Here is a 22,654-nt window from a genome sequence, read left to right as displayed (position 1 = left end):
AGACATTTCATATAAATGCAGTCATGCAATATGTGGCCTTTTGTGTTTGGCTTATTTCAATTAGCATAATGATTTCAAAGTTCATCCATGTTGCAGCATGTATCAGAATTTCATTGTCTTTTATTGATGAATAATCCGTTATATGAATATACCACATTTCGTTTGTCTAGTCATGCATTGATGGACATTTAGGGTGTTTTCACTTCTTGGCTATTAGGAATAATGCTGCTATGAACATTCATGTAACATTTTTGTGTGGACATATATTGTTTAGTTCTGTTGGGTAGGTACCCAGGAGTGGAATTGCTGGGTCATATGATAGTTCTATGCCTGATTTACATTTTAAAAGCTCATTTTGGCTGTTGAGGGAAAGCCAAAGCCAAGGGAGGAAGCAGGGTTAGTTAGGAGGCTACTGCAACCATCCAAGAGTTACATGATGGTGGTTTGGACCACAGTAATGGCAGTGGAGGCAGTGAGAACGGATCAGAGTCTAGGTATACATTGAAGAGGATTTGCTGACAGATTTGATTTGTATTGTGAGAAAAAGAGTAGTAACCGATGATTCTTAGCGTTTTTTGACTTGAGAAATGAAAGGGAATTGCCATTTGATGAGACAGAGCAAAGAGCAGTTTTGGGGGAAGATTAGGGCTTTGGTTTTGGGCTTGCTGTGTTTGAGACATCCACGTGGAGACCTTGAGTAGGCCATTGGAAAAACAAGTCTGGAGTTTGAGTAAGAGATAAACTTGAGGCTGGGCATGATGGCTTATACCTGTAATCCCAACACTTTGGGAGGCTGAGGCGGATGGATCACCTGAGGTCAGGAGCTCAAGACCAGCCTGGCCAACATGGTGAAACCCTGTCTCTACTAAAAATACAAAGATTAGCCAGCCATGGTGGCACAAACCTGTAATCCCAGCTACTCAAGAGGCTGAGGCAGGAGATCGCTTGAACCCAGGAGGTGGAGGTTGTAGTGAGCCAAGATCATGCCACTGCACTCCAGCCTGGGTGACAGAGACTCCATCTCAAAAAACATAAAAAATAAATAAAAATAAATATATTTGAGTTATTAGTTTATTGAAGATATTTAAAGCCATGAGACTAGATGAGATCATTTAGGGATAATTCTAGATAGAGAGGAGGAGCAGCCCGAGGAAGAAGTTTGGACATAATCTAAATATTAGAGGTCTACAGGAGGAGGAAGGACTAGCAAAGGAGACTGAGAAGCAGCAGCCAGTGAGGTTGGAGGAGGAAACCAGGAGAGTGTGGTGTCCGGGGAGCCAAGGGAAGTTATTTGAGATATTTGAGGAAGAATGGATTTTTTTTCTTCCCCTTTTCCTGCTGCTCTCACTAATTCTTTGAGGTAAGGGGCCGAGGAACCATATCCTTCCCTTGAAAGATGAGAACTGGTGTTTTGAATGCCCAGAGTCATCCTTTATTAAGGCGATTAAGCTAAAAAAAAGAATTCTGGTCACCTGAATACTGTCTTCTAGACATACTGCTTATTTATGGATATATCTCAGTCCCACTGAGGGCATTTATTCAATAATTCAGTCAATAAAAATACCTGAGTGCGTACTCTATGCTAGTCTCTCTTCAAGGCACTGGGAACACGTCAGTAAATAAGATATGTGGTCACTGATCTTACGGAACTTTGTCGAATGGAGGAAAAAGACATTAAATAATTTGTTTAAATTATTGAACCAATTAAATAATTTGTCTAAAATACATAAATAGTTACATATGTGGTGACTGTTACTAGGAAATCAGGATGCTATGAGAGCGCAGAGGAAGGTTACTAATCCAGACTTAGGGTGGGGGCGTGGCCAGAGAGATCTGGAGGAATTGACATATAAGGAGAGACCTGAAGCAGGAGTAGATTGAGGCAGGTGAAGAAAAGCGGCCATTGTGAAAAGAATATCTTAGGCAGATAAAAGAGGGAAGATGGAGAGCTTGAGGATATTCAGAGAAACAAAATAACTTTGTCTTTCTAAAATATAAAGCTTGAGGGAGGAGTAGGGGGTGAAAAATGAGGCTGGAGAGGGTGAGCAGGGGCCAAATCATGAGGATTTCTTGCCATGCTAAGGAGTTTCAGCTAAATCCCAACAGCAATGGGGAACCACTGAAGAGTTTTAAAAGTATACTGAGGGCTGGATGCGGTGGCTTACGCCTGTAATCCCAGCACTTTGGGAGGCCGAGGCAGGCGGATCACGAGGTCAGGAGATCGAGACCATCCTGGCTAACACGGTGAAACCCCATCTCTATTAAAAATACAAAAAAATTAGCCGGGTGTGGTGGCGGGCACCTGTAGTCCCAGCTACTCAGGAGGCTGAGGCAGGAGAATGGCGTGAACCCGGGAGGTGGAGCTTGCAGTGAGCCAAGATCGCGCCGCTGCACTCCAACCTGGGAGACAGAGGGAGACTCCATCTCAAAAAAAAAAAGTATACTCAGCTGGGCACCGTGGTACATGCCTGTACTCAGCTGGTACACCATGGTACAGCTAATCAGAAGGCTGAGGCAGCAGGATTGCTTGAGCCTAGGAGTTAGAGACTGTTGTGCACTATGATGGCACCAGTGAATAGCCACAGTACTCCAGCCTGGGCAACATTGCGAGACCCTATTTCTTAATTAATTCATTTATTATATGTTTAAAGTATACTCATATTTATTTTAGAAAGATCACTCAGGCTACAATTGTGAATGGATTGGAAAGAGGCCTGACTAGAGGCAGGAGAACCTGCTTCCTTTCAATATTGGCTCTTGGTTTTTATTCTAGTGTGCTATTTGAAGTGCCAAAGCTGAAAAGTGGAAAGAGTGCATTGGAAGCTGAGAGTGAGAGTCTGGATAGCTTCACAGCTGACTCGGATAGCACCTCCAGGTGGGGTTCCCCCCATTTCCCTCATCTCCTCTCAACCCAAGTTGTGATTTTGTTCTGCAGCATCAGCGTTCCTGACTTCTGTCCTCAGGAAGTTGAACGAAGTATTTTCTCTGTCCTCACCAGAAGTCTTTTCAGTAGCATGTCTACTGATTTGGCTCTGAGCACAGCTTCCTGGAACATATTGGCATCTCTAGTCAGTTCCCCCAGTATCTTGGAGTATTCTTCTTAGCCCAGTAGCAACTGATGCTGCTGTCCCTTAAGAATGAGGATGTGAGTGTTTGTGTTTGTGCAAAGTTGCCTATCTGATCTTCTGCATTCCTTCCAGGTAAATCACATGCGAAGTGTACCTCCTGAATTTGGTTATTACGATGACCCAAGCCATTGGCTCTCCTTCCATAGAGCTTTGATCCCTGGCTAGAAGGGGAAGGGTAGGAGGTGACTTAGTTATAATTTCTGAATCTACCTCCAGGAGAGACTCTCTGGATAAATCTGGCCTCTTTCCAGAATGGAAGAAGATGTCTGCTCCCAAATCTCAAGTAGAAAAGGTAAGCTTCAGGTTATTGAGCCACCTTCCTCCCCTTCCTTCCTTCCCTTTCTCCTTTACCTCCTGTCTCCCTCCGTCTTTCCCTCCCTCCCTCCCCCTCACTCTTCTCTTCCTCTTTCTTCCCTCCCTCCCTCCATTCTCTTAGGCAGAATTTAAGTCAGGAATTTCAACTAAACACATTTCAGTTCAGATTCACTTGGGAGCATTTTCTAAAGTTTTGTTTGAAATGTGTGAGAAAATAGGTTTTGTACTATTTCTAGGCATTTAATCTTTCCTTTAAGTTTGTCATAGTTTAGCGAAAATCTGAGCCTTATTCTTCTTAAGACTGTCCTTCCTTACTCACTACTTCTACCTATCCATCTGTCCTTTTCCATTTTCTTGCCCTTGTTCCTTCCTAGGAAACTCAGCCTGGAGGTCAAAATGTGGTATTTGTGGATGAGGGTGAGATGATATTTAAGAAGAACACCAGAAAAATCCTCAGGCCTTCAGGTAACTGGTTTCCCTTACTGGTCTTTCGGGACTGAAGTTCTGAGTACCCTTGATGGGCTCTTGGTATGGAGAAGAATAGGTCTCTTTGATTTGGCTTTTTTGGTCTTCCCCGCAGAGTACACTAAATCTGTGATAGATCTTCGCCCAGAAGATGTGGGACATGAAAGTGGCTCCTTGGGAGACAGAAGCAAATCCGTCCCAGGCCTCAATGTGGATATGGTAGGTGCCCTTATATTTTACTTGGTCACTATATGAAACTTTACTTATCTGGAGTTGGCTTTAGTACCTGATATTCTCAGTCAACCTATTTAATTCTTTAAGAAAAGGCAACATGAAACTTGATACCCCCAAGTTTCTAAAGTAAATCTGGTTCCTGATTTGCTTAAAGGAAAAGACTGTCTTTGTTGCTATCTCTCTTTTTTTTTTTTTTTTTTTTTTTTGAGACAGAGTTTCACTCTTGTTTCTCAGGCTGGAGTGCAATGGCACGATCTCGGCTCACTGCAACCTCTGCCTCCCGGGTTCAAGCAATTCTCCTGCCTCAGCCTCCTGAGTAGCTGGGATTACAGGTGTGTGCCACCATGCCTGGGTAATTTTTAAATATTTTTAGTAGAGATGGGGTTTCACCATGTTGGCCAGGCTGGTCGCAAACTCCTGACCTCAGGTGATCCACCTGCCTCGGCCTCCCAATTTTTTTTTGTTTATGAGAGACAGCATCTCACTCTGTTGCCCAGACTGGAGTGTAATGGCACAATTATAGCGCAGTGTCACCTTGAACTCCTGAGCTCAAGCTATCCTCCCACCTCAGCCTCCTGAGTAGCTGGGACTATAGGCATGAACCATCATACCCAGCTAATTTTTTTTTTTTTTTTTTTTTTGAGAGACGGGAGTCTCACTGTATTTCCCAGCCTGGTCTCGAACTCCTAGGCTCAAGTGATCTGCCCGCCTCTGCCTCCCAAAGTGCTGGAATTACAGGTGTGAGCCACCACACCTGGCCATCTCTTTTATTTTCTAATAAATTGCTGGATATATGGCTGGGGCTCAAATAAATACTTCTTTTGATTAAAATGTAAAGAGGGTTGGGGAAAGTCAAATGGAAAACAGTTATAGCTTCTATGAAAAATATTAAATATTCTTATCTTATTCTTTTGAGATATGAGAAGGATGGTTGGAATAGAGCTGGGAACCCTGAAATGGGAAGACATGTTAAAAGAAGGATATGAGGCCAGGCATGGTGGCTCACGCCTGTAATCTCAGCACTTCTTTGGGAGGCCGAGGCAGGCGGATCACCTGAGATCAGGAGTTCAAGACCAGCCTGGCCATCATGGAGAAATCCCTTCTCTACTAAAAATACAAATATTAGCCGGGTGTGGTGGCGGGTGCCTGTAATCCCAGCTACTCTGGAGGCTGAAGCAGGAGAATTGCTTGAACCCAGGAGGCGGAGGTTGCGGTGAGCTGAGATCGCGCCATTGCACTCCAGCCTGGGCAAGAAGAGTGAGACTCCGTCTCAAAAAAAAAAAAAAAAAGTATGTGTGCGTACACATACACATGGCAACTTGGAGCTTTAAAGGAAAGATATTAGTCTTTGAAGCTAAAGAAAAGTCTTTCTTTTATTAACTCTGAATTTATATTTATTGTTCCAGGAAGAGGAAGAAGAAGAAGAAGAAGACATTGACCACCTAGTGAAGTTACATCGCCAGAAGCTAGCCAGAAGCAGCATGCAAAGTGGCTCCTCCATGGTAAGTTCTATTAGATCTGTGGTTACAGGCATGTTGGGGTACTAGGAAGAAAAGAAGCACCTCCCTAGAGCAGACTCGGGACCTGGGGAAACCATCCTAGTCACTCTTTTCAGGTAAGTAAGATCATTTGTTTGTTCCTATCCTCAATTTAGACTATAGGTGCTTAGTGTACATCTAGGTGACTTCCTGAGCCCCCACCTGGAGATTATTACATTAGATAAGGCTGGGGACATTTTTCATCACAGCTTTGTGAACAATAACCTTAACTTATCCTCTAAAGGGGTACCCAGGCTATGAAGTGAGCAAGATCAGATTTCTTCATCATAGTCCATTCCAAATTCTCCACATTAAAAGAAAGTGAGTGTCATGAGAGGGGCTCTGGCAGGGTTAATAGACATCAGGGTATGGTTAACAAGCAATAATACCAGTCAGGATAATGAATTTAAAGGGAACATTTAAGAATCAGGGCCTGGTTCTGTCATAAGCATGAAGATTGATATTTAAGGAAACAGGAACAAGGGTGAACAGAATTTGTTCACACTCACACACAGGAAGAGAATGTCAGCTCACATGACCGATTACTACCAGAGAGGAAGGTGCCTTTTCACTTCTGGTGGGGTTTCCTCCCTCCCACTCACTCCCAGTTCTGGCCAAATCTCTTTTCTCTATAGGCCCTGATAAGACATAAGGTGGATAAGAGAAACCCACAGATAATTAAGGCACCTTGTTTTAGTTAGTGACTAACCCCCTTCTAGCCAGTGTTTTAGTGTATATAACACATTCCCCAGATGGACTTACCTGCACCTTGCCTCTGCTCCCTGCCCACCTCCTGGGGCAGGTGAAAATGAACACTAAAATTTGTAAAAAGAGGAGAGGAAGAGAAGCTAAGAGGCTAGGTGAGCCATGAGCTGATTCATTCACCTGAACAATTTTGAGTGCTGGTAGTTCTCTCTTACCCTCTGGGTCAAGGAATGTCAGCAGCACTGGCTTATTGCAGGGGCTTCTGAAACTTCTGTTCAGTGACTGTGGTTTTATCATGAGGGAAGATGTGAGCAATGCGGGTGGGGGAGTGTGCCTTCCCCAGATGTTCGTGGGTGCTTTATCTTCAGAGTACAATCGGCAGCATGATGAGCATCTACAGTGAAGCTGGTGATTTCGGGAACATCTTTGTGACTGGCAGGATTGCCTTTTCCCTGAAGTATGAGCAGCAAACCCAGAGTCTGGTTATCCATGTGAAGGACTGCCATCAGCTGGCCTATGCTGATGAAGCCAAGAAGCGCTCTAACCCGTGAGTGCTTCTGGAACCTGACTGATGCTCTGAGACCAGAGACCAGGCCCCGGCATCTGTCCGGGCACTCTTGAACAGAGCTTATCCATTTCTGGGGGAGCAGGGAGGTGTAATGTAGGAAAAGAACCAGGATTGGGAAAAAGCAAGAATGTCTAAGAGGGCTTGAGGTGGCATTTTTGACATCACATGTCACCATGGCATATTTATATGGAGAGGAGGAAAGTGAAAAGCAGGCTTGAGAAAGGCCAGCAAATTACTCAGTGCTCTCTTTGGTTTCTAGATATGTGAAGACTTACCTTCTGCCTGACAAGTCCCGCCAAGGAAAAAGAAAAACCAGCATCAAGCGGGACACTATTAATCCACTATATGATGAGACGCTCAGGGTAAGTATCTAGACCCCAAGGGTAGGAGAACTTGTTCTGTCTTGTGCCCTAAGCTGTAGCTGTTCCTCTGCAACATGGCCAGGTGACACGGGCTTCAGTGGGCCATGTCTGTGTCTGAGGTTACATTGGGTATCTGTTCACATCCTGATCTCCCATTGAAGAGAACAAAGGTGATCTGCCTTTCCTGGATTGTTGTGAAGTTGGAGATTCACATGGCCACAAATCTCATGTAAAAAAAGACATTTGAGATAAGGAGTCTCCTTGGCAGTTCTTTTTGGACAATCCAGTGTTATCTCATCCACTTAAGAAAAAATGAATTTTCCAGGTCCTCCTATGGAATATGGTAGGTTTTTATAAAACGGGTTAAGTTGAGGCTTTGAGTGAGGAAACTCAAAGTGCTCAGGGAACATAAAGTAATTTGGTATTCAGGACTAGTGACTTCAGGAATGGTTGCTCAGGTTTTGGAATAATCGTGTCTGAAGAATTACCCTTAACTAATCATCTTGGGCTTTTACTTTCCCTTCACAGTATGAGATCCCAGAATCTCTGCTGGCCCAGAGGACCCTGCAGTTCTCAGTTTGGCATCATGGCCGTTTTGGCAGAAACACTTTCCTTGGAGAGGCAGAGATCCAGATGGATTCCTGGAAGCTTGATAAGAAACTGGATCATTGCCTCCCTTTACATGGAAAGGTAGTCTGCTTTAACAACTCCTGCAGTTTGGATCTGAGGTAGAATTGTCCGCAGTAGCCTCTGCTGGTCTATGTTGGTAGCGTCTTTGAATGTAGTCTTCTCTGGAGTTCTAGTGCCCCCTGCTGGTGTTTCTGAGTTTGACAGCAATTTCAGAGGCATTTGTGTATCAAGTGTGAGTTCTGTGTAAACCAGGCAAAGTATGAAGCCATGGTTTTGCTTTGAAAAAATTTTCGTATGTGTACCAAACTTTGTCTCCTAACCTTCCAGAATCTGGGTGTATCCTAACATCCTAACTCGCACCTCTTCTCCGAGCTAACCTTCTGTGTGTATCCTAATCTGTACCCTTTTGTCAAGCCACTGCTTTACTTCCAAGTGGGAAGTAAAGCAATTCATGGAGCTCCAATTGCTATGCTCTTGGTTACAGAGGCCAGGGAAATATTACTTTGGAGATGGCACCTCGGGCCACAGTGTAGCAGTATGGCATAATCATGCCTGGGATCTGAGTGCAGACCTGTATTGGAATCCTGGTTCTGTCACTTGCCAACTAGATGAGTCACTTAACTTACAAAATAATGTAGGGAAATCATCTGGCTAAGAAGAAATAGCTAAAACAGAGGACTTATTCAGCAACTTCTTGATTATCAGAACTATACAATGAAATGACAAAATTCATCTTTAATTTTTTTTACACTAGCGTTTTAAATGTGGGATGGTTTTACATGGTCCATAGACTATCTTTGGGAAGTTAGATGAGAAACTAGTCATGGTGGCTGCCTCTAGGAATGGAGACTGAGGTAGAAGGAATATTTAGTTTTCTCTATATCCCCTTTTTAAGCATTTGAACTTTTTACCATATTAAGAAAATTAAGCAAAAATGGACTTACGTACACATGATTCAAAATTAAAACAACATAAAGTACATTAAAAGGGAAGTAGGTTCCATTCCTTAGAAATAACCAGGGTAACACTACTTGTGTATCCTTCTAGAAATTTTTTATGGCTAGGTGTGGTGGCTCATGCCTGTAATCCCAGCACATTGGGAGGCAGAGGCAGGCGGATCACCTGAGGTCAGGAGTTCGAGAGCAGCCTGACCAACATGGTGAAACCCCATCTCTACTAAATACAAAAAAAAATTAGCTGGGCATGGTGGCACAAGCCTGTAATCCCAGCTACTTGGGAGGCTGAGGCAGGAGAATCGCTTGAACCCATGAGGCGGAGGTTGCAGTGAGCTGAGATTGCACCTTTGCACTCCAGCCTGGGCAAAAGAGCGAAACTCTGTCTCAAAAAAAAAAAAAAAAAAAAAAAAGAAAGAAAGAAATTTTGTATTAAGCAGCACAGATATGCATCCATGTATTTATATGTATTTTTTTCTTTTTTTACACAAATGGGTTCACATGGACCTCATTGTACACATTTTTTTTTTTCATTTATCATGGGCATCCTTTTGTGCCATCACTTACAGATCTATCTCATTTTAATTGCTGCTGCATAGTATTTTTTCATGTGCCTGTATTATAATTTATTTGCCATTCCCCCACTAATAGGCATTTAAGTTGTTTGAATTCTTTTTTGCTCTTAAAACTATGCTGTAATATATCTTGGTCTTCTTCTATGACTGTAACTGTCAGAGAAATTCCTGTTGGTGGAATTGCTGAGTGAAAGGAAATATACATCCAATATTTTGATAGCTGTTGCCCTTGCAAAAAAAATAGTGACAACATTAAATTTGTCCCTTTAAATACTAATAAAAACAGGAATTTGTTCAATAGCACAGTAGGATGACTATAGTCAACAAAAATATGTGTATTTCAAAATAGCTAGAAGATTTGAAATGTTTCCAGTGCAAAAAAATGATAAATGTTCAAAATAATGGATGTAACAAAATATCACATGTACCCCATAAATATATACAAATATTATATATCAATAAAAAGACAGGAAAGAAATTATTACCAAAGTATAACATATTATTACAAATTTAGAATTTCTTAACCATTTGGCACCCAAGTTATTCTCTACGGTCAATATAATTATATTGGAAATGTCACTGTAAACATCATGAACTACTGCCAATAAAACCGTTTTATATAAAGAGAAGAAACCACATTAACATGGAGGTCTTTGCTCTTTGTAAATATTTGGAGCCAGAATAAAAATGTGCTACTAAAACAAATATGCCAGTTTCTAGCTAATGCTAAACTCCAATTTTTAAGAGTCCACTGAAGTTCACAGAACTTTCCTAAAAAATAATTTTCTAGAAATTAATAAATTGTGTAGACATTTTATAAACAACAGAAAGACCATTCCCATATTATATATCAATTTTAACTTCTACATTTGTTGTTTCTGGTTTTGTTTTTGTTTTTTCCCTAGCAATCCATTTGCTCCTATTCAGTTTTCCCTTGCCTGCATCTACCTCCTGATTCTTTTGTTTCTCTCACATATATTAAACTGTGTGTTCTGGGTATGTGGTATGTTGATCCAAACCTATGGGGATTATGCCTTCCTATCATTGGTAAGGACCTAAGTTAGAGGAACCCCAATTAACACAGGCAAGGCCAAGTGCAGTGGCTCCTGCTTATAATCCCAGCACTTTGGGAGGCTGAGGTGGGCGGATCGCTTCAGCTCAGGAGTTCCGGACCAGCCTGGGCAACATGGCAAAACCCCACCTCTACAAAAATTAGCTGGGTGTGGTGGTGTGCGCCTGTAGTCCCAGCTACTTGGGAGGCTGACGCTGGAGAATCACTTGAGCTTGGGAGGAAGAGGTTGCAGTGAGCCGAGATCGTGCCATTGCATTCTAGCCTGCCTGGGCTCTGGGAGTGAAACCCTGTCTCAAAAAAAAAAAAAAAAAAAATACAGGCAGGTGAAAGGGCACCTCTAGTCTGCACCAGCTCATGCTCTGGATACTAAAGCACAAGGAACAAAGTCATGCCGAGAGAGCCAATAGAGTGAAGCAGTTCTGCCAATCAAAGCCAAAGACAATAGGCCACCTGCTGCTCATCCCAGACATTCATTCGTTCACTCTTACATTCATTCAGTAAATATTTGTGGAGCACCTACTATGTGCCAGATACTTTGCTAAATGTTGGGCATACTAGGATGAACAAAAATAGGCTTGATTTCTGTCTCTTGGCACTTCGACTGTAGTGGTAGAGACAGACATTGATCAAAGATAAATAAATGCAAAATTTATAATTGTGGCATATCCAAATTCATGTAACGGAGTTTCACCTAGCCCTCAAATCTTTGGAAGCCCTCCTTTTTTCTTTTTTTTGGGGAGAGGGACAGGGTCTGGTTCTGTCACCCAGGCTGGAGTGCGGTGGTGCGATCTTGGCTCACTGCAACCTGCGCCTTCTGGGTTCAAGTGATTCTCATGCCTCAGCCTCCCAAGTAACTGGGATTATAGGCCCACACCACCCCATCAGCTGATTTTTGTTTTTGTAGAGACAAGGTTTTGCTATGTTGCCCAGACTGGTCTCGAACTCCTGGACTCAAGCATTTGCCCACCTCAGCCTCCCAAAATGCTGGGATTACAAATGTGAGCCACTGCGCCTGACTGAAAGCCCTCTTTTTTTTTCCCCGCAAACCCTCTTTTTAAAAATACCTTGTAAAAATACTTTGTATTTTTAAAAACCATACAAATGATATATATATACTATTCTCATTAAAAAGACACTAAATGTTAATATAGAGTAAAAAAGGGAAAGTTGTCTTTCATTTCCCTATTCTGTTCCCCTCCCTAGAGGAAAGGAGGATAAGTTTGTTCGTATCCTGGGTTTTTCTATGCAGTGTAGTATAATGTTTAAAAGCGTGGGCTCTGGAACCAGTCTGTCTGAATTTGAATCCTAGCTCTGCCAATTACTAACTGTGTGACCTTGGGCAAGTTACTTAGCTTCTCTGTTCCTCTCTTCCATCAGTTGTAAAATGGGGATAATAGTACCTATCTCATAGAGACAGTCATCAAACAAAATGATACACCTAAAGTACTTATAACAGTGCCTAGCACATAAGTAAGGGCTAACATAAGTGATAATGGTAATCGTTATTTACATACATTTATATTCACATGTACAACTATGAATATATTTTAATATAAGTGGAACATTTTTCTGCATCTTGCTTTGTTGACTTAACCCTATGTCTTGGATATCTTTCCATGTCAGCATGTACAGATTCACTGCATTCTTTTGTGATGACTGCATGCCATATGCCATACAAGGACACTACAATTATTCATTTAACTCTTTCTATAGTGATTGACATTTAGGTCATTTCCACTTTTTGGCTATTACTAACAATGCTGGTAGCAAGATTCTCTGTCATGCTGTCAGTCCTTCGTGAGTTTGTATGGCAACCTTGCTTGAAGATCTTTGAGAGTATTTGGAATCTAGTAACTATGCCCCCAAAGTGGCATAATAGTGGGTATTGCAGAAGACTCTTTGTTGGTTCTGCCCTATTTCCTTCTAAAGAAACTGCCATAGAAACCTGTGGCTGCCATGGCGTAGGGACCGTGGATTATATTCATACGAAGAAGGATCCTCTTTTGCCCTGATGCTGTTCTTGGGGGGTAATTTTAGAATTTTCTCAGGGAGAAGTCCCAACAATTCCTGAGAAACCCAGCTTGACCTGTTGGGTTTCCCTGTGTTTCAGATCAGTGCTGAGTCCCTGACTGGCTTGCCATCACACAAAGGCGAGTTGGTGGTTTCATTGAAATACATCCCAGCCTCCAAACCCCCTGTTGGAGGTGACCGGAAAAAGAGTGAGTTTTCTTTGGGGTCCTGGATGTAGCTTAGTCTTCTGCACAGGATCTGTGCAAGGCCGGTGCTGGCTACTGGCTAGCACTGTTGGAGAGACCAAATTGGGATGCTCCCTGGATCTGCTAGGGAGATTCCTTTACTAAGGAAGCCTCTCTGCGTTTTTTCAACCAGAAGGGAATGCCTTAGGGTTGGCATTCTTTTCTTTTTTTAGGCTATTAAATGGACTTGGTCTTGGTCCAGCTGTGGCAAGCTACTAAGAGGGCAGAAGAGAACAGAAACTTTGGGGCTGAGAAGGGTGGCTGGGAGAGGTGGTAAAGTATGAAGGACAGGAAGTTGAAAGCTGGGGAAGAGTAATTCAACATGCCAGCCACTGTGTTAGTGACTACGGTTGTGTGGATGAGTGAAACATATGTGCTTTCCCTTGAGGAGCTTAAGTTTTTGCAAGAAAGACAGTCATGTGCTAAAAGGACACAGATATAGGAGTGGTGAATTATGTCTGGTTACATTTGGGAGAGCTTTGAAGAAGTAACATTAAAACTGGATCTTAAAACTTTACCAGACAGAAAAGGAGCAGGATGAGGAGAGAAGAGCATTTTCAGAAGAGGGGATAACATGCGCAAAGGTTTTAAAGAGGCATGGTAAATGTGGGGTTGTATGTGAGTGTGTCCCTTATTTTAGTGGGACTGGAGTTTTGGTACACTAGATGTGGGTGTGGGGCTGGAGTTGGACATGAGGTAGGAGCCTGACTGAAGAGGGCCTTGAACTTAATGATAAAGAGTTTCACTTGATCCCTTGGCAATGTGTAGCCTAAGTTCTTTGAAAAAATATACCTTTGGCAGAGTCACATCTAGAAGGTTTGGGAGAATCAATGAAATCCCCAATGAGGGTATGTAGCATGACTAGAGAAGAGAGGCAAGTATAGAACCAGAGAGATAGCAACATTTTAAAGGATGAAGAGAGAAAGAAACACCAGTGAAGTAAAAGGTTACCAGGAGAGAGCTTCAAGAAGAAGGGGCGGAGGTTATCAACAGTATTGAAATACTACAGGGAGGTCAGACCAGATGAGGTCTGAGAAGACATGGCCAATTAGCATTAGATTGCATTTTCAGTGGATCAGTGAAAGCAGAAACCAGATTTCACTAGAAACTAGGCTGAGTGAATGGGCAAAGAAGTAGAGGTGGTAAGTGTGGACTTTTTTTTTCCTCAGGATAATTGATGGTGAAAGAAAGTAGAGACATGGAGAATAGCTTGAAGAAGAGATAAGGTTAAAGGGAGCTTTTCTTTTAGAAGTACTTTCTCAAAGAGATGAGATTAGTATATATTTAGACTGAGGGGAAGGGACAAGTAGAGAAAAAGATATTTAAATTGGGAGGTGGGGATTGAAATTGATGATGCCTGATGAGTCCTGCGAAGTAGCGGTGGAATCAAGAACTCAGATGGAGGAGTTCCCTCTTTTTTGAATCATTGAACAAATATCAGGCAACTTTATGTCTCTAAGCCTCAATTTTCTCATGTACAAAATGAGGACAAAAATAGTGTGACTCTCCTAGGGTTGTTTTGAGAATTAAATGCTTAACATGGTATCTGGCACATAGCCAGTTTTCAATAGGCATTTATTAATTTTGTGGTTGTTATTAATACAGCGCCTATTGCTTACTGGCAGGCACTGTGCTAGGCACTGAGGAGACAGGACAGGCACAGTTCTATTATGGAGCTCGCTGCCTTTAGGAGCAAGGAAGGAAAGTGCTGCATGAACAAAGCTCAAGATAAATCTAGAGGTGTAAGGGTCTCACTTGCTATGGCTGACATCCCTTACAGGTAAAGGTGGGGAAGGGGGAGAGCTCCAGGTGTGGATCAAAGAAGCCAAGAACTTGACGGCTGCCAAAGCAGGAGGGACTTCAGACAGCTTTGTCAAGGGGTGAGTCCCTAGACCAGCCCCAAACTAACCAGTTTCAGAACAAGAGAGCTAAGAGAAGAACCCAATTTAACTTTCTCTGTGGATATTATCCAGTGTGTCTTACCACTCCCGGCAACCAAATTTGTTCCTGAAATTAGGTAATGGCAAAACCTCCACCACCTTTGCACTGGTCTGGGCTGTAGAGTCGATAATCCAAAGAGGAGGGCTGTAGACAGGTTCTGACTTTTGTCTGACTCATGTTATTAGTTAATTCTGGGTGAAAATCTGTGTCTTCTGACTGTCTAGATTTGGGAACTCAGGGCTTTGTTTCCCACAATTTTTAAGCTTTCCCCAAATTACAGATTACCCACTGACTTAATTTATCTAGAAATCATGTTTGGCTAAGCTTATAGATATTACTATTGGTTTTATTTAAAGAGATAAATTGTCTAGTAGAAACAGAGCCCAATATTTAAAACCCAGTTTCAGTGGAGCACAGAATAGCCTCACTAATACTATTATATTCATTTTCTCTCTAGGTTAAAGGAATTGAATCAGGTGAATGATCTAGTAGAGGTAGTGGGAACTCTGCTTCAGCAGATTCAAGGAGGGGCGTGTGTAGTAGGATCTGGATGTGGGTTCATCTTCTTGGGCTAGGCCTGTGGTAGGGGAAAGGGGAATTTAGAGAGATAACTGTCCGCTTTGAGTAGGCTGTTGATTACTCCCCGCCCTCTGCCAGATACCTCCTTCCCATGAGGAACAAGGCCAGTAAACGTAAAACTCCTGTGATGAAGAAGACCCTGAATCCTCACTACAACCATACATTTGTCTACAATGGTGTGAGGCTGGAAGATCTACAACATATGTGCCTGGAACTGACTGTGTGGGACCGGGAGCCCCTGGCCAGCAATGACTTCCTGGGAGGGGTCAGGCTGGGTGTTGGCACTGGTGAGATCCCCTCCCCCATCCTCACTTGTTTGAAGGCTTCTTCTCTATTTTACTCCTATTACCACCCCCGCCCCCCGAACACAAAGCTCCTCTGTGATGACAGTTGTCTTCTTTCCTTTCAGTTAACATTCAGCCAATACTTATTGAGTGCCTACTGTGTGCCAGGACTAGGGGAAGGCTGAGCTCATGCACTGATACGTGCACAGATAAATGTGACCCTGATTGCCAGGAACTCCATAATCTTCCCACCAAAAAAATCTACAAACCTACCTATATGTATGTACCTATACATTCCATCTTCCATGCTGTTAATAATGAAAGAAGGGTCATTGCTAGCAAAAGCCAAGCTCTCTCCAAGTGCTCTGGGCTACCTCCCCCCACCCTTCTCGATGACCTCACTTCTATAATCTTCATCTCTCAGTTTCATCCTCCCTACCTACCAGGGGTGAATACAGATATGCTCTGGTATTTCCAATATTATGAAACAAAAACAAACCTTTCCTTGACTACACATTCCCCTTCTAGTTTCTTAGAAAGAATTGTCTCCACTTCTCACCTCTCCTTCAGCTCTCCTTCACTGTGATCTGGCTTTTGTCCCACCACTCTGCTGAGCAGTTGCTCTTGCCAAAGTGTTGTTCTCATCTCACTAGAATTTTCAGCACTGTTTAACATGGTAGATCACTCCTCTTCGCTTGAAACACTGAACTTCTATTGACACTGCATTCTGATTCCCTTTTAAGTCACTGCTCACCCCTTCTCAGTTTTCTTTGTAGGTGCTGCATTCTATACCCAAACTCTAAATGTTGGTGCTTGGCAGAGCTTAGTCTCGGATCCTCTTCTTTGCCCTCTCCCTAGTCTCTGCACTTGTATATTAATATACTTATATATTAATAATCACACGGAACATTTAACATGAAGCATATAGACTGATGTTTTTACACATGTAAGCCAATTCATGTCAGTCCCCTGTTAAAACCCCTCAGTGGCTTTCTGTTGTGCTTAGAAAACAATCCAAAGTTCTTACTATGCCTACAGGCCCCTGTGTAACCTGGGTCCTCTATTCCTTTCTGATCCATCTTGTATCACTCTTCCCCTTGCTCACTATGCTTCAACCACAATGACTTTCTGCTCTCCAAATATACCAAGCTCACTCCCACTTCAGAACCTTTGCAATTATTGTTTTCTCTGAATGGAAAGTCTGGTTCTTTCTTATCCTTCAGGTCTTGGCTCAAATGTCACCTTCTCAGAGAGTCCTCAGACCACTCCATCTGCACAGTAGTTCCTGAGTCAGGCACTACACATCACCCTGTTTATTTACATCATGATATTAACCTCACTATCTGAAATACTCTTACTGGTTTGCTTGTATATTTTCTGTCTTCTCTATTCAAATGAAAGTTGCCTGAGGACAGAGACTTTTTCTGCTTTGTTTACTAAGTGTCTCTAGAGCCTAGAAGAGTACCTGGCACACAGTAGGCACTCAATAAATGTTTGCTGAATTAATGGATGAATATACAAGAGAATAGGAATGGGGCCACATACGATCCTCACTTCTGACCTGGAGTCTGCAGCTAGAGGAGAGGCATTTAGCTTTAAAAGAAAAAAGTTGGCCAGGCGCGGTGGCTCACACCTGTAATCCCAGCACTTTGGGAGGCTAGGCGGGTGGATCACCAGGTCAAGAGATCGAGACCATCCTGGCCAACGTGGTGAAACCCCGTCTCTACTAAAAATACAAAAAAATTAGCTGGGCGTGGTGGCGCAGGCCTGTAGTCCCAGCTACTCCCGAGGCTGAGGCGGGAGAATCGCTTGAACCCAGGAGGCAGAGGTTGCAGTGAGCCAAGATTGTGCCACTGCACTCCAGCCTGGCGACAGAGCGAGGCTCCGTCTCAAATTAATAATAATAATAAAAGAAAAATGTTTTAAGTACAGTTGGCAATAGCTCTGGCGTGAGTTGTCAGGCACTAGAACTCTGTAACAGCCTCAGAATAAGAAGTCTCTAGTGACTGCGTGCCATTTGGAGTCTGATTTCATCAACCCAGAGTCTCTTGACAGAGTCTCAGGAGGTACAGGTGAGGGAGCACTTCCCAGACTGCTGTGGCCATTAGCCCATCTTCATAGGAAACTGTCTGTTATGGGGTGGCTAATCTTGCTGTACAACCCATCTTCCCTGGTGGGCTGAGAATGGGGCCCCTCTTTAGCCTCCTCTGGTGTTTCTCCTCAGGGATCAGTAATGGGGAAGTGGTGGACTGGATGGACTCGACTGGGGAAGAAGTGAGCCTGTGGCAGAAGATGCGACAGTACCCAGGGTCTTGGGCAGAAGGGACTCTGCAGCTCCGTTCCTCAATGGCCAAGCAGAAGCTGGGTTTATGAGTCCCTGTCCTCTTCTGCAGGTCCAGCCCTGGCGAGGGCAAGTCAGAGGAAGTGAAGAAATCAAGAGCAAAGATTTATAATTTAATGTGTATGTGTGTGTGTGTGTGTGTGTGTGTGTCTGTGTACAAACATGTATTTTCTGCAAATCTCATTGTGCTGGCTGGAGTGATGCAGACTTGTTCTCCTTTTTAAAGCAGTCTCAAGAATAAGCATTTCTTCAAAATGTTTCTGTGTATAGTATATTTTCAGAGTCCATTTTTTCTTATGTCTTTATAAGATTTACTTAACTTAAAAACAGCTATTTTAAAACAACCTTTTATCTTCTGTCTTGCTATCATTGTTCCTACTTCCCTAGGAAGCCCTGGCTACCTTTGGCATTAGGACCAGTCTGGGTTTTAAGGCTCTGGGAAGCAGGGTTGGGTTAGTAAAGACAGGAATGTGGGGGAGAGGTGAGTAGTTCCTTCTTCTTTCTCCTCTCCAATTTATGCTTTTAACTTATTTTCTACCTTGATAAACTTCTGGAACTTGGCTTTTAAATTTAACTTTTCTAGTTTTTAAGCAGTTTCCACCTTGCTTTGGTCTAATGCTTTTCTTTGAAATGCTAACAGAATTCCCAAGCTTTTTCCAGTTCTAGGTATCTTTACTAGACCTTTGGGGGACTCTTATAATGGAGCTGCTTTCGAAAAGCACTTTAATTAGATAATGTATTTTGACTAAATCATGAGGATGCCCAGTGACAGCTTCTAGCTGATCTCAGAGGACCAGAGTGACTGAGGGTAAAGTGTCTCACAGCCCATGCTGAATTTTCTGCATTTTAAACTGATACTGCAGTCATTGGAGAGAGACCTCCTCATTTCTCGAATGAAAGATGAGATATATTCATCCTCATGTACCACATCTGTCTTAGTGTTTGCGTCTGGGGTGTGTTATCTAACAGAGCATGGTCTACATACCACTGTGTCAACCAGAAGAACCAAGTGTTATCTCAATTGGCCCAGTGTTTCTCCAGGCTGGGGACTGTTAAGGGCTCTAAGGGAATGTAGACAGAGTCTCCCTGTTATTCTGACTTCCTGCTTGATGAGCTTTCAGTTCTTGTTTTTGCTATTGTTTCCTAAATTTGACCTACATATTACATGGGTGTAGTGTGTTGAGGCTTTTCAAAGAAGGGTCTAGTGAGCTAAGTTTCATCTTCTGGTACTCATTGATCCAAACTGACCTTTCTATTCTCATAAGCGTTTCTACCCCAAGTTGTGTGTGGAAGGAGTGTATAGCAGAGAGGAAATCCCCTTCAACAGAGTCAGCTGCTAACTGATTTCCTATAAGCACACTGGATTAAGGGCAGCTACAATGTTGTCTATTGTATGTATGAACCGAATGGAGGAACGTTTTCAAAGATTGATTTGGTGTGGATTGCAATTGTAATGGAAGGCATAACTTGGGATCCTGGGCTGTAACTTGCTCTTTTGTTTCCCACCCCCCTGACATGTACGTGTGCTTTAATAAAGCTTTCTCACTTGTCAAACGTTTGCGTTTGTTAGTTCTATAAATGCTTTTGTCTCTGATATCCTAACTCACTGTTGCTTTTCCCCTGGCTTGAAGGATAAGAACCAAAGTGATAAATGCTCTTCCCTAACCATCCTATGCTGATTGAAGAAAATTCACCTTTCCCCGCATTGCTGCCTGATACCTTAAATGCCTGATACCTTCGCTGAGCTTGATCCCTCGTCCTTTGTATTTGGTATCTAAGGAGAGAACTGAGAAATCATCTTAAAAGTGGCACCACTTTTCTATCTCATAACAAAGGAACTCTTCCTTTAGCTTTGTAGACCCTCCTATACTGGAGGAAGGAGAGAGATGTTCATACAGGAGGTGAGGGAAGACATTCCCTGCTATAAGTACTTCTTTCTGGATCCTTCAATTTCTCTGGGAGGCGGAGACTTTTTCTTTTACTCCTCCTACCATTATGTAGTTTTGAGAGAGAAATAACACAGGTGCCAAGTAACCCAGCTCAGAAATAAGGCTCTTGATTTCTAGGTAGAACCCAAGCAATTCTTGACCTCTTGTGCAAAAGGGCATTAATATATATAAAATGCTTTTTATGTGCAAGGCTTCATATACTATTTCTTTAATTTCTCCAACCACTTTATGAAGTAGGATATCTTCCCTTTTTACAGATGAGGAAACTCAAGCCCACTGTCACGTGACAGAGTTGGGCTTTGAACCAAAGTCTGACTCTACTGCACCATGTGGCCTCCTGTGAGAATGGTTATGTGTGTTATGGGTGAAGAGTCAAAGGAAGACATGACTCATCTCTTCTAAAATATCTTAAATAAGTTCAGTTTACAAAAAGTAGGACAATCAGAATGCTTTGGATATTACCTAGCCAACTTAGGGACTGTACTGCTTGTGAGTGAGTGTGTGTGTATGTGAAAGAGAGAGAGACAGAGAAACAGGGGAGAGGGACAGGCAGGATAAGAGAGAGTGGTGCAGGGGGGAGAAGTGGGGGAGAGGTGGGCATAGAGAGAGGTACAATATATACAGGGGTTGGGCTAGCCCCTTTGGGTCTGGCTGTGGGCCTTATTCTGCTGCTGTCTCTCCCCTACTTTAGGAGTTGGGATTTCTCAAATCCTCATCTTCAAAGAACTACAAAGGAGGTTACTGTAAAACTTTACCTAAAGAAAGCAAGATTGACTTGACTATTCAAAATGAAATTAAACAAAAGCTCCTCATTTGCATATAAATGTTCCTTGAGTCAGGTCCAGGTGGAGCTCTGTTCGGGGGGGCCGGGGGGGGTAGTAGGCCTCCTCTGTTTGGGCCTTTGACTTGCTAGCATGTCCTGGCTTGCCCCACTTGAAGTGTTAGTGATAAAGACAACGAAGGGCATTCATCTCGCCCAAGGTGCAGTCTTTGCCTTTGGAACCACAGAGCTAGTCTGACCAGAAATTTCCCACGTGGAATCATTGTATCTGCCTTCTGCCCATAACTTGCCTGCTGCCTCTCACAGTTCCCATATTTCCCTGGAGGGAAGAGGGAGAAGGGACCTTTTTGCTCCAACTTTTTGCTCTGTGTTCCATTCTACCCAGCAACTCCCTAATTTTTTATATTGCATTTAAAAAATGAGATTTCCACTAAAACCCCAGTGGAAGGAGATTCTCTCTGACTCACTGCTCCCCCAATTTGTTCTGGGCTCATGATTTATGTCCCATCACTCTGCTTTCAAGACTGAATTTTCTCAGGTTGAGAGCCTTTCATTCCCTCTTTCCTCCTGAGCCCACTCTGAGCCTTGTGTCTGGGTAGGATTATAGAGCATGGAAACTTTCTCCTTGCTTACAGCTTTCAGTTGTCTTTAAATGGAAAGTAGGAAAAGAAGTAGCGTCAGGATGGCATAATGTCTAAGAAGAACATTGCCTCTAGAGCCAGGCTGCTGGTGTTGAAATCCTGACTCTGCCACTTACTAGCTGTCTGATCTTAGGCAAATTACCTAATCTCACTCAGCTTCAATTTCCTCATCTGTAAAATAGGGTTAATAACAGTACCTGCCTCATAGGGTTCTTGTGAAGACTTCAGAGTCAATCAGTAGAGTGTTTAGAACAGCACCTGGCACATAGTGCTTGAGCATTATGAGCTCTGCCTCCCCACCCAGCCTGCTTCCTTCTCCCCTCAAGTCATCCACTGATGACCCCCTGAGTAAAGCTGAAGGAGAGAGGCTGTGGAGTCTTAGCTATGACTCTGGGTTCCATGACTGCATGAAAGAAGGTTCTCAGCAGCAAGGGAGAGAACACTTTTCTTTCAGACACTGGCACACCATTAAGAGGGACTGCAGTCAGAGCAGGGATCTGTGTGTGGCTCCACCTCGAATTTTAGGCCTGGTAAGGCTTGATTTTGTGCTGCTATAGCTCCTACCTGCTCTGTGCTCATCTCTCAAAAGGGGACAAGTATCTGAAGAAGTTAATACATGAGGCTGAGTCTGTTTTTCTTTTCTTTCCCTACGACCTGCAGTGGTGGTTTTGAAGTTTCCTAAGTAACAAGCTGGGGACTCCTCTGAGGAAGGGAGAGAATTGTTTGCCTTCTGCTACAGAAACGAGAGGCCTCAGGAAGAAGGGGTTCTTGCCCGTGAGCCAGCTGGAGGGCCCCAGAGAGCATTCTGCTCTGATTGGATACATCTTACCAAGCTCTCTCCCACTGCAGGGTTTTTCTAACAGTGAAGCAATGGTTCAGATAACATTTGCTGCCCAATGCCCTAGAAGGGGAAATGACAAACAAGTTCAAGAATGTTTTGGGCCGGGCGCGGTGGCTCACGCCTGTAATCCCAGCATTTTGGGAGGCCGAGGCGGGTGGATCACGAGGTCAGGAGATCGTAGACCATCCTGGCTAACATGGTCAAAACCCGTCTCTACTAAAAATACAAAACATTAGCCGGGCGTGGTGGCGGGCGCCTGTAGTCCCAGCTACTCAGGAGGCTGAGGCAGGAGAATGGCATGAACCCAGTAGACGGAGCTTGCGGTGAGCCAAGATCGCGCCACTGCACTCCAGCCTGGGCGACAAAGCAAGACTCCGTCTCAAAAAAAAAAAAAATAAATAAAAAAATAAGGATGTTTTGTACCCTGCTACCCACCCCTCATCCTATAAGGAAAATCCAGCTACACTTGCTTAAAGTGTAAGCTGGTTTCTGTTGTG

The 22,654-nt window shown here is 43.2% G+C and overlaps 1 protein-coding gene across 3 annotated transcripts in view; it reads left to right on the top strand.

Moving 5' to 3' along the window:
* The window catches only part of SYTL4 (synaptotagmin like 4), a 57,065-nt gene extending 37,566 nt beyond the window's left edge, over positions 1-19,499 (top strand). Inside the window, exons 6-17 of one of the 3 annotated variants that reach the window (XM_054470930.2) lie at positions 2,774-2,875; positions 3,345-3,420; positions 3,818-3,908; positions 4,024-4,127; positions 5,549-5,644; positions 6,754-6,932; positions 7,213-7,315; positions 7,844-8,005; positions 12,656-12,764; positions 14,581-14,680; positions 15,399-15,607; positions 17,829-19,499. In XM_054470930.2, coding sequence (XP_054326905.1) covers positions 2,774-2,875; positions 3,345-3,420; positions 3,818-3,908; positions 4,024-4,127; positions 5,549-5,644; positions 6,754-6,932; positions 7,213-7,315; positions 7,844-8,005; positions 12,656-12,764; positions 14,581-14,680; positions 15,399-15,607; positions 17,829-17,977 — 1,480 coding nt within the window. In that variant the 3' untranslated portion in view covers positions 17,978-19,499. Of the gene's footprint in view, positions 1-2,773; positions 2,876-3,344; positions 3,421-3,817; positions 3,909-4,023; positions 4,128-5,548; positions 5,645-6,753; positions 6,933-7,212; positions 7,316-7,843; positions 8,006-12,655; positions 12,765-14,580; positions 14,681-15,398 lie in introns of all 3 variants that reach the window. The other 2 variants (XM_063660330.1, XM_063660331.1) reach the window with 2 other exon arrangements.
* The last annotated feature ends 3,155 nt before the right edge of the window (positions 19,500-22,654 follow it).

The sequence above is a fragment of the Pongo pygmaeus genome, chromosome X (assembly GCF_028885625.2).
Source record: "Pongo pygmaeus isolate AG05252 chromosome X, NHGRI_mPonPyg2-v2.0_pri, whole genome shotgun sequence".
In the NCBI taxonomy this organism is placed as follows: Eukaryota; Metazoa; Chordata; class Mammalia; order Primates; family Hominidae; genus Pongo; species Pongo pygmaeus.
This window is presented reverse-complemented; position numbering and strand designations above follow the sequence as displayed.